Below are 12444 nucleotides of genomic sequence, written 5' to 3' on the forward strand. Positions count from 1 at the left end.
CTGCTGAAACTCGGGCACATCACGAAGCCTCAGCCTCCCCCGTGTCCGTGGGTGTGCATGTGCGCACACGCGTGGGTGTGCATGTGTATGTGAGCAGAATCCTCTGCTCTATCAATTCTATTGTCAAAAGTAAGTGAAATCAGCCCTGGCCGGTGTGGCTCAGTGGGCTGGCGTCATCCTGTGCGCTGTGGGATTCGAAGCCAGGGCACAGGCGGGGTTGTGGGCGGATCCCCGGTAGGGGGCCTGCAGGAGGCAGACCACTGATGTTTCGCTCTCACATCAATATTTCTCTCTCTTCCTTTCTCTCTCTCAAAAATCAATTTTAGAATATATATTTTTAAAGTAAATGTAATCATATACATATGGAAGTACCCTTAGAAGCACACAAGTACCATGTTAATTAAAGGATTTCAGTCCTAACACGAATTCTCTTTAGGAAAGCATTTTGGGCAAAATGCTTCTGGCAACATTGAATGTGCTAGAACAAAATTCACAAAAAGTCTAAGCGATGACAAGGCAAGCCACCCCCTCCCTCTGCCACTCCACGAAATGGGAGCTAATTTCCTAAAGAGGAACGATGATCCATGATCCGTTCACACCCTGCGGGACCCAGGTTGCCATGGCCACGGGTATCTGCAACTACACGAAGAAGCCCTCTCCCTGTTGCCACACTGCATTTCAGAAAATGCCCTTTTCCTCCGCTGGAACTCTACGGGGGACTGAACCTTGGAGCCACTGCGGCCTCAGGCAGTGTCAGAGGTGAGAATGGACTGGGGATGGGCAGGAGGCGGGAGGGGGGAGAGCTGCCCTGGTTTTGGGGGGCCTCCGCGGTCCCCACTCACCTATGATCTGTGGTAAGGAGCCGCTGTCCAAATCGAGCAGCACCGTTCCCGTCTGCAGGCAGGTCCGGAGCTCGAAGAGGCTGTGCAGGGACAGTGTGGCCACGTGGGGCTTGCTCCAGCGTTCGCCTCCTTCCTCCACCTTTTCTTCAAACTTTATCCACCTGGAAGGGGTAAGGATGGGGCTCAGCGGGGCCAGTGTCCTCAGGAGGGGCCCCTAGCTGGGTCTCCTCAGGAGAGGGTGTTGGCCTGCAAGTTATTCTGTGCACGGTGTTGGGGTGTTGGCTCTAGACTCACAGGCGGAGGATCTCTCAGGGACCCCGCCCTCTGTCCCCACTCCTCCTGGTGCTGTGCTCCGGGCAAAGTGGCATCCAGGGAATGACCACAAACGGGCACAAGGGATCTTTTGCAGGGGTGGTGGGCACGCTCTGAAGCTGGATCTGGTGATGGTGGCACCACTTGGCCCATGTGCCAAAAATCCTTCAACTGTGTGCCTACAATGAGGGACCTTTACGGTGTTCTAGAACAACAAAGCTGTTAAAGTTTCCGTCGGAACCTGGTTACCTGGGGCTGGTCACTCGTGCGTGTGCAGTGTCTGCCTTATGGGGTGTGGTTGCTGGGAGCATTTCCTGACGGGTTCTACCGCAGGACCTGTGGTTCCCAAGCATGTGCCCTAGATTTTTATCCTGAAAGTTCAGGTTAAAATCCAAACGTCAGCTGGGGAAGGAAAGACGTTAAACCACAGATGTGTAAGAATTTGTCCTTTCTAGAAGCCTTGGAATCAGGCTGGGTGGAGCGGGCCGAGTGGGAAGGCCTGGCCAGAGTTAGCACCTGCCTGGGCCTCCCTGCAGAGGGCAGCACCTAATCACCCCTGGAAGCGCAGCTCTGTAAGATGTCAGCCCCAAATTAGTGGGGAGCTTCCAGCTATTCCAATCAAACCCCCACGGGAGTGTTTGTGGACCATGACCATCTAATTCTAAAGTTCCTCTAGCCGAAACCGGTTTGGCTCAGTGGATAGAGCGTCGGCCTGCGGACTCAAAGGTCCCGGGTTCGATTCCGGTCAAGGGCATGTACCTTGGTTGCGGGCACATCCCCAGTGGGAGGTGTGCAAGAGGCAGCTGATCGATGTTTCTCTCTCATCGATGTTTCTAACCTTCTATCCCTCTCTCTTCCTCTCTGTAAAAAATCAATAAAATATATATATATATATTTAAAGTTCCTCTGAAAAAGGTACCGTCTGAGAATGGTGGGGAAAGTCTGTAAAAGGAGAAGATGGGGATGGGACATGATTCCAGTAGATAGAAAACTTTCTAAAAAGCTTCAGTCATTAAAACGTGTGATTCCAGTCCAGATACAGACAAAGGGATCATGGAAAACAACCTGGACCCTCATGAGAATTTGGGTTTTGATGGAGGAGTTGTCTTAAAGATGACCAACCTGCCCGGCTAGCGTGGCTCAGTGGTTGAGCCTTGACCTCTTAGCAGGAGGTCACGGTTCGATTCCAGGTCAGGACACATTGCTTTCAAAATTTTAGAAACAATAAAAATAAGAAGGTAAAGCCATTCAAAGCTCTCCCAACCAGGAGATACCATGGTTGACATTTTGATGACTATCATTATAGATCTCTGTGTGCATGAACACACATGTGTGCACACACAATTTTACATTATGGACACCATGGGGGATGATATCTCATGGACATCCTCTCATGTTTGTTAAATTGATATCATTTTAAAGGATCTTTGGTACTCTGTTGTATGAATGGACCATAATTGATATGAATAATCCTCACTTGGAGGACATTTATTTAGATTATCTCTAATTATTCTTTATTATAAACTAGAGGTCCGGTGCACAAAATTCATGCATGGGGGGGTCCCCTAAGCCCAGCTTGGACCCTCTCCAATCCGGGATCCCTCTCACAATCTGGGACCGCTGGCTCCTAACTGCTCACCTGCCTACCTGCCTGATCGCCCCTAACTGCCAGCCAGATCACCCCTAACTGCCTCTGCCTGCCAGGCTGATTGCTCCTAACTGCCCCCCCTGCCAGCCTGGTCACCCTCAACTGTCCCCCCCGCCAGCCTGGTCACCCCCAACTCCCCCCCCCACTGGCTTGGTCACCCACAACTGCCCCCCTTCGCCAGCCTGGTCACCCACAACTGCCCCCCCCCCACTGGCTTGGTCGCCCATTACTGTCCCCCCTGCTGGCCTGATTGCCCCTCACTGCCCCCCCTGTCGGCCTGGTTGCCCCCAACTGCTGCCCTGCCAGCCTGGTTGCCCCCAACTGCCCCCTGCCAGCCTGGTTGCCCCTCACTGTCCCCCCTGCTGGCCTGATCGCCCCCAACTGCCCCCCCTCCTACTGGCCTGGTCGCCTCCAACTGCCCCTCCTGCTGGCCTGGCTGCCCCACGCATCCTGCTGGTCAGTCGTTTGGTCGTCCCTCGCTAAACCCCCTGCCAGCCTTGTCACCCCACGCAGCCTGCTGTTCGGTTGTTACTGTGAAGGCGTCGTGACCAATTTGCATATTACCCTTTTATTAGTATAGATACGTTGGTTTGAATATCCTTGGCCCCTGTCCAATAATTTCCTTAGGATAAGCTCTAAGAGGTGAAATGCTGTCTGCATATTTCTAAGTATATGGCACACATTGCCAAACTGTTCTCCAGAAATTGTGCCAATTTACACTTCCACCAACATCTAGGCCACCTCACATTTCTCCAAAGTCTCTCAAACTCTAGTATTGCCATTTTTTCACCTTTGTTCTAGAACTGAAAATCATATTACATTTGCATTCTTTTGGTTACTAATGGAGTTGAAAATCATTTCCTGTGCCAGCTTCCCTCTGGACACAATTGCATGAGTACTTTGCATTATCAATATTTAACATTCTGATTCAATATCTTTATTTGAGATCAGTTAACCGGGCACCTGGTGAGGCCTTGAGGGCTTGGATGGACACAGGATGGGGAGGTTTGGTTAGAGGAGACCTGGGAAGTGAAAACCTAAAACACAGGGCCTGGAGCAGAGACCACGCAAACACTTGCCTCGGAGACTCACCAAAGTGCTGCTAACGTTTTAAATGGGGAGATCTACTTGGCGAACACCATTTAAATTATAGCAGATCCAAGTCTGTATGGTACCAATCCAAAGTTTTTCTAAACATTGTGCTAGCATAAGGATTTGCAAGGAAGAGATGAAAGAACAAGTTCAAATGTTTTGGTCAAGAGGATGCTCACCTTCTCCCTGAAAGCCTTTCTTCTACTCAACAATCACATTGCCCTTTTTTTCCTCTTAAAAATGCACAGAATAGCACAGCCGACATGGCTCTGAACCAGGAGGTCATGGTTCAATTCCCGGTCAGGGCACATGCCTGGGTTGTGGGCTCAATCCTCAGTGTGGGGCGTGCAGGAAGCAGCCGATCAATAATTCTCTCTCATCATTGGTGTTTCTATCTCTCTATCCCTCTCCCTTCCTCTCTGAATTCAATAAAAAAATATTTTTAAAAATACACAAAATAAATTATACTGTTACTTGGTCACTGAAGATGCTATTGCTACTCCGTGGCCTTACCACCCCCGCCCCCCCTCTCCCCCGCATCCTGCCCCTCTATTCCCCCAAAGGTGATGTGTCCCAGTGCACTTGAGTTGATCTCTCTCTACACTGTCTCCCAAACATCCTGGGGGACATTCCAGGCCGCTCTCTCCCTGACATCCCCTTCTTCAGCTTTCCACCTGCCCGAATGCACCTCTGCCCAGAAGGAGGGGTGAGAGCACACCTCTTCTTTGAAACATCCTCTTATTAATGCCAGAGAGCAAGGACAGTCAGCCCTCTCCACCTCCACAGTGTCAGGCACCTACAAAACATGAGTTCAACACACAAACAGACGAGAGCACCAACCCGCCCGAGCCGTCTGCAGAAAAGCCGAGTTACCCATTCCTGGGTTCAGGGCAAATGCCAGAGCTAGGTTTCTGCTGCTGGCACCCCTAACTTGACTTCCAAAAATTCACAGGACGACTTCAAAAATACCCGAGGACTTCAGGAGGGACACCTCTCCAGTTCTCCTTGCAACTATTTTGGGAATCAAGATGTTGAAACGGCAAGCCTGCGGACTGGAACTCGATTTTGTGTTTGTTTTTTTCCTTTTTCTAAAACCAAATTTTTATTCTGTAGTTTGAAAAAGAGGGTGGCCGAAACCGGTTTGGCTCAGTGGATAGAGCGTCGGCCTTCGGACTCCAGGGTCCCAGGTTCGATTCCGCTCAAGGGCATGTACCTTGGTTGTGGGCACATCCCCAGTAGGGGGTGTGCAAGAGGCAGCTGATCGATGTTTCTCTCTCATCGATGTTTCTAGCTCTCTATCCCTCTCTCTTCCTCTCTGTAAAAAACCAATAAAATATATTTAAAAAAGAAAAGAAAAAGAGGGTGAGTGGTGGTTCTGTTTAGACATCAATTTTGTGTTTTTAATGGTGACGGCTAGAAACAGAGCTCACTCTGACCTTGAGTGGAACATGGACACATGGAGGACCCCATCCCTGCAACAGAGGTTTCCAACGCTGGCTGCCCGTTAGAATTTCCTGGAGAGATTAGAAAAGACTGCAGCCTGGATGGTGGCCCATCAGGAGGGCGGCCTGGCCATGGAAGCTCCTAGGTTACCTGACTGCGCCCTGAGGTTGAGGAGCCCTTGCTCTGCAGCCATAGAGAACTGTGTGACGACGGGTAGTTGGACCTGTCTGGGTTCCCACTGCAGGCAAGCCGCTCTGGCACATGGGTCCCATTCTCCTTACACCAGAGGGGACGTGGCCTCTGTCCCTCAGGATGGCACTTAGAACACCTGGTGAAAGAGTGGAACCAGAAATCCAGAGCCTCTTTTCTAGTATGGCCATGTTCCTTTTTTCTTTTTAATCCTCACCTGAGGATATTTTCTCCATTGATTTTTAGAAAGAGTGGAAGGGAGGTGGGAGAGAAGCAGAGAGAGAGAGAAAAAGAGAGGGAGGGAGAGAGAGAGAGAGAAAGAGAGAGAGAGATCCATGTGAGAGAAACACAGCTATTGGTTGCCTCCTGCATGCACCACACGTGGCCCAGTGCCAGGGAGAACCTGCAACCCAGATACATGTCCTTGACCGGGAATCAAACCGGAGACCCTTCGGTCCACAGGCTGCCTCTCTAACCACTGAGCAAACTGGCCAGGGCCACTTTTGTTTCTTACTGTGCCTACAAATCACCTGGGAATCTTGTTAAAAATGCGTATTCTGATTTAGCAGGCCCAGGAGGGGGTCCAAGATTCTGCATTTCTAACAAGCACCCAGGCAGGTCACCTTCATGGATCATAGGTCTATGCAGTAGCATGTCCTCTTCCTTGTTTTCCAGATCCAATCCCTTCTTTCTCCATCACCTGGCAAGAGTGCCACTTTTCCTAAAAGCCTCTCTCTCACTCATCCCCTTTATTTTTCCTATAACAAACACCTGGGACAGGGTTTTTGACCTTAAGTATGCATCAGTGTCATCTGAAAGCCTTGGGAAAATGCAGATTTCAGCTTCCTGATTTCATGGGTCTGGGGCGGAGGGGAGAGAACGCCAAGAATGTGGACATTTCTAACAAGTTCCCTGGCGCTGCTGCTGCTGCTCTGGGGACCACACTTTAAGAACCACTCTCCTGGAACGACGATTCTTAAACTTGGTTGCACATAAACATAGCTAAAATGCTTTTAAATCTACAAGTCTAGGTCAGATCATGGCCCAACTCACATCCGAAGATCTGGATGGGACCCAGGCAACTCTGCTGCAGGTGGTTCTAGGTAAAACCCCTGACTTCTGACTTCTGGAACTCAGAGGCTAAAACCATTAATTACAGTCGATCGCGTTTTCCCGTTGTTTGGTACATACAGATGGTCCCGACTCACAATGGTTTGACTTTTGAGTTTTTGATTTTACAATGGTGCAGAAGGGACAGGCATTCACTAGAAACCATACTTGGCATTTTTAATTTCGGTCTTTTCCCAGGCTAGCGATGCTGCCCGGTACGATACTCTCATGATGCGGGGCAGCAGCAGCGATCCGCAGCTCCCTGTGAGCCAAGTGATCACCGGGGCAAACAACCTGTTTACTGTGTACGGTGTTGCCAGCATTTTGGGGACATTATGTTCTGTGTTTTCCCATCTCATCGTGTCCACAAAGTGCCCGTCTGTATCTCCTGCTTCTGGTGAGAAGAAGAGGAAGGCACTTGCTCTTGAGATGACCCTCGAGGTAACTGCCCCGCTGTGGGCATGTCAGTGTTCTGAGCACATTTAAGGTGGGCGAGGCTCAGCTGTGATGTCCCAGCAGGTTAAATGCATTTTCGACTTACAATATTTTCAACTTGCAATATGGATTTATTGGGACTTGACCCCATGGTAAGTTGAGAAGCATCTGTACCTGCCTCCCCCAGTAGATATCAAGCTACTTGAGGACAAGACTGTTTCTTCTCTGCGGTCCCTTATGTCCCCTGCCCAGAGCAGAGCTCATTAAATGCTGGTGCCCTCCTGCTTGAGGGTCGCAAGGCCTCACTGATCACGTTGGGTGAAGTCTGGCTATGAGGAAACGACTGAGAAAAAGACAGCTCAACACCTGTGGAGTTTAAGAGTGTTTTAGAATACCCAGAATGACCTCAGCAGCGAGGGCCACAGTCTAGTATCGTCACAGATGGACACGCCAAGGTCAGCCAGGCAGGAGCTGCCTCCCGATGGAAGCAAACACCACCGCCTTTGAAAGAGTCACGTGTGAACATGTCAGACGGAATCAGAAGCCTGGATCCAACCATCACTTTAGAGGAAACACAGGGGCCGAGGAATCGGCTAAACACCAGCACAGGGACAGGATGAACAAAATCCAGAAGATGGAAAACCATACAAGGTAAATGATGCATTCCTTTAGCAATAACGACAACTGCAAGGGAATAATAAAGAAGGAGGAACCTGTAGGTTAAAAATAACATAAGAACTATATCTCCCAAATGCAATGTGTGGATTAATCATATTTTTTAAAAATATGAGATAATTTGGGGAACATGGATACTGCCTGAATAATTTGATGAAAATAAGGAATTACTGTCATTTTTTAAAAACAATGTGACAGCCCTGGCTGGTGTGCCCAGTGGTTAGCGTGCCAGCCCATACACCCAAGGGTCTCGGGTTTGCTCCCACCTGTGGTTGAGGTGCATGCTGGAGGCAACCAGTCAATGGTTCTCTTTCTCTCTCTCTCAAAAAAAAAAATTAAAATTAAATAAAATTCAAATGATGTGACAGTGCTACTGTGACTGTAATTAAAAAAAAAAAGAGGTCTTTACCCAAATAATTGAAAACAGATCTTGAAGAGATATTTGTACTGTATGATTCCACTTACATGAGGCATTTAGAAGTGTCAAAATCATAGAGACAGGAAGGAGAATGGTGGTTTCCAGGGGCTGGAGGGAGGGGGGAGTGGGGAGTTAGTGGTTAATGGGTATAGAGTTTCAGTTTTATAAGGCGAAGAGAGTTATGGAGATGGATGGTGATGGTTATACAACATTATGAATGCACTTAATACCACTAATATAGACACTTAAAAATAGTCAAGATGGTAAATTTTATGTTAAGTACATCTTACTACAATAAAAAATAATTGGAAAAGAAAGAGGCCTTATCTTTTAAGGACACGTACTGAAATGTTTACAGATGGAATGATGGTGTCCAGGGTTTGTGTCAGCAGCATTTAGTGTGTGGGTCCGGGGTAGTGGGTGGGGCTAGAGACACAGACACCCATGAGTCAGCCAGTAACCATTGATGCTGGGTGATGGGTACATGGGGGTTCGTTCTACCACATACTACATTTGCATAAACTCGAACTTTGCATAATAAAATGGTTAATCCCTTTTCAGAATGAATAAAGGAATGGGCTCTTTAAAAAGCCTCTGGCCAAAGCCAGGTTTAAACTCTCAGAAGCCTGAAGAGCGGTTAATGTATAATCCCAAGCAACGCATTGCAAAGTGACCTTTATGCCACAGTTGGCTTCAAAAAGTGGGGAATTACAGAGGAGAAGCAGGTCAAGTGGAAAGAAAATCTCCGGCTGGAAAGGGCCCCCAGGGACTTTGTCTGAGCCGGGCAGTGTCCGGACACTCGCTCCCAGCTGGGATGCATCGGAACAGAACCTCGAAGGGTCACAGTAAGCAGTTCTCTGTCACACAAAGGGGGCTCAGAACAGAGGCCTTTCCGGTGACTAGTAACTCTGTCACCGAGACAATGACAGGAAGTTGCTGCTCAGTTAAAACCAAGAGTGGTAGAAAGTGTATGGGGCAAGCCCAGCCGGTGTGGCTCAGTGGTTGAGCATCGACCTATGAACCAGGAGGTCACAGTTCAATTCAGGGCACATGCCTCAGTGGGGGGCATGCAGGAGGGAGCTGATCAATGATTCTCCCTCATCATTGATGTTTCTATCTCTCTCCCCCTCTCCCTTCCTCTCTGAAATCAATAAAAATATTTTTAATTTAAATAAATAAAATAAAAATAATTGCATTTCTACGATCTAGAATGAGATAAGTATGTATGTTCAAACTCCTTACTACTATTCTGTCTTGTCCATTTCTTGAAGGTCCTCCAGAGGTTAGGACAGTTTGTGGACGGTTTTGCATCCGCACCCGCGCCCCCCCCAAGCTCTGCTGCTGTCCAGGGGATGTGTTCCCAGGCCATGGCCAGCCCTCCCCTTCCTTCCCTGAAACTCTGATCCGCGTCACAGTGATGAGACAACCAAAGTTGGGCAAATCAGATTCTCTTGGAAGAATGAGGAATTAGGATTGAGGAGCAGCCAGCAACTCTGGGATGATCCCCTGAGTAGAGCAGATGCAAACATGGAGGCTGCGGAATGGCCAAGGGCAGAGACCAGCAGAAGAAGCCCGCCACGGAAGAGTAACGGAGATGCCCAGAAAGAGGCAGAGAAAGAGGGCAGCCTGGTGCCCTGAGTCCAGCCCTTGAGAGACCTGACTGTCCTGGGCACCATGAGGTCCCCCTGTATTCTGCGGGTGCTTCCTCCTTTTGCATATGTTAACCAAGTGGCCTGCGGTTAACACGCAGCCTGACCATGACAGGGGCATTTCCCTCTCCCAGGCATCGCACACAGGGCCGGACAGCGCACACGAGCTTAGGCTGTGGTCGTTGGCGCTGGACCGATCAGATGGGGGCTCCTGACGTAGCACAAAGAGCGCGTGCCAGGGGGCTTTCAGGGGGACCATTCCTCGGCATCTCTGGAGTCTAGCAGTTCTGATCCTGACAAGACAGGAGGCGTAACTGCCACAACCAGCATGTAGATCTTGCTTTGATTCTAAGTTGTACAGAGCAACAGTGAAAAGATATTTTTAAGACCGTCAGGGGAATTTGAATCTGGACTGGATGTCTCATCCTATCAAGGAACCGCTCTCAATTATGTTAGGAGCCGTAATGGCATAGTGGTTGTATTTACAGAAGAAGTGTAATTTCATAAAGACCTGTGCTAAAATGTTTACAACAGCTGAGATGTTTTAAGAACTGTTCCGGCAAAAACAAAATCCCTGAGAGCAAACAAAAAATAGTGGTGGAGTATCCTATACAATAAAAGGCTAATATACAAATTGTCCCCTCAACCAGGAGTTCAACCGGGAGTTCAACCAGGGGGTGGGGCTGGATGGCCAACCACCTTCGGCCCCTCTCCCCAGCCAGCCCCACCCCCATTCGCCCCACCACCACCCTGATCAGGGGCAGGGCCAGCCAGCCAACCTCCCACATCCCCTCCCCCAGCCAGCCCGATCGGGCCCCAGTCGAGGTGAGCTGGCCAGAGCCCTCCCGTGCACGAATTCGTGCACCGGGCCTCTAGTTAATCATAAACACTAATCATTCATGAAGGTGGGTGATGGATACATGGGGGTTCATTACACAATTCTCTCTTCTTTTTGTGTTTGAACTTTTCCACAATAAAAAGTTTAACAATATATATTTAGTTATGGATATTATTCTATGCAATTTAGACTACATTTTCTCTCTATATGGATAAATCAACTGGGTCTTGGCTCGCAAGGTGGTCTGACGGTGGGGTTTCTCCTCTCCTGACAACTGCAAGGATGTCCTCTGTTGGAGGGAGGTGGTCTCTCCTGATGACCAGGCTCCAGGGGCTCTGAGGAGCTCCAGCCAGGCAAGGGAGGGTCCTGCCCTCTCTCCTCACTTAACTAGCCTTCCTGTCATACTCAGTGACCAGCTCATCTGATCTTACCGTGCCAGGTCCACCGTTTGATGGCCTTGCATCACTGCGTGGCGGTCTCTGTGGCTGTGGACTGGTGCTTCCCCGACCTCACTGCAGGCCCTTGGAAGGTGGCCCCTCCAGTCTGTTAGGCCTCCTGAAGCCCTTCCCAAGCTGTGCTAACTGCGAGTGATCACTGAGCCTCTGGGGGAACGAATGCCCTAGCACAACCCCATTCTGGGTTCACACAGCTCCAAGATGGGAACACTGGCTGGAACCAGGGCCTCTGAGGCCTGGGGGTACCTTGCCCACTTCTGCCTAGAACTTGATCCAGGTTCTGATTCGTATAAAATGACGTCTTCCCGCTTGCCCAGCATAAGCATCGGGTATCAGCGTTTGACTAGGGGAGGGAGAGGGAAGGACCGTGTGTGATCCTGGATATGAAAGTAGCTTGATAAATTAGACAAGTAGTTCGATAATGACAAGCAGTACGATGCTGGTAGATAAGCATCAAGTCTTTAGAAACTTTCTTCTGACCATAAATCTCCATGCGTGGCTCCACTGCAGTAAGACAGGCAAGCTGCAACTCCTCAGTCAGCGCTCCACGCCTCGCTCTTCTTAATCGAGAGACCAGTCTGGGAATCACCAGCTCAGAACTCTCTAAACGCTGCTAGGAGCCCCCAAACCTCACTGCGGTGCCCTGCCCTCTTCTCCTTCAGTCCTGTCACTGTGGAGAGGCGGGGGCCTTCTTGGCTGTGGGAGCCCCAAAACCTGCTCCCAGGGCCCCGCATCCTCCATCCAGCAGCCCTTCCCTGCCTCTTGCATCTTTAAACCACTTTCTTTCATCTGGGCCCTTTCTGTCAGCCTTCAATAGGCTCACATCTCTTTCATCCTCAAAAATCAAGAAACAAAAGCCTCCTTGACCCCACGTTCCCACTGAAAGACTTCTCAAACTCCTGCCCTCACAGACAAGCGTCTTGGAAAAACTGTCCAACTGAACCCACCTTCATCCTCCTGACTCCCTTCTTCATCCTCTACCCCCATCCTTCCCTCGAGACTGTGCGGCTCTCTCCATCCTGTGGATACTCCTCAGTTCTTCCCCCACTTGTTGGCCCCCCTTCCTCCATCTTAATGTCTCCCCGCCCTGGTTCCCCTCGGGCTCCAGCTGCGCCTGCTCAGTCTCCTCTGTGGGTTCCGCTTCCTCTGCCCATCCCTGAGATGTTAGTGTTCCTAGGGGCTCCGTGCTGTGCGCTCTCCTCACTTCGCAGAAAGGCCACGGCAGCCTCTCCCACGGGGCTGATTTCCATCTCGAGGCTGAGCTCCCGACTCTGTGTCTACACGGTGACCTGCTGCGTGTCTACAGGAGGACATCTGCACTTGGAGTGTCCTCAAACA

The 12444-nt window shown here is 49.8% G+C and overlaps 1 protein-coding gene across 1 annotated transcript in view; it reads right to left on the reverse strand.

Annotated features, from left to right (window-relative positions):
* The window catches only part of SLC4A5 (solute carrier family 4 member 5), a 68952-nt gene that overhangs the window by 35949 nt on the left and 20559 nt on the right, over window positions 1–12444 (reverse strand). The window contains exon 4 of the mRNA XM_008147429.3: window positions 843–1003. Coding sequence (XP_008145651.3) covers window positions 843–1003 — 161 coding nt within the window. The remainder of the gene's footprint in view (window positions 1–842; window positions 1004–12444) is intronic.

Source organism: Eptesicus fuscus, chromosome 16, assembly GCF_027574615.1.
Source record: "Eptesicus fuscus isolate TK198812 chromosome 16, DD_ASM_mEF_20220401, whole genome shotgun sequence".
Lineage (NCBI taxonomy): Eukaryota > Metazoa > Chordata > Mammalia > Chiroptera > Vespertilionidae > Eptesicus > Eptesicus fuscus.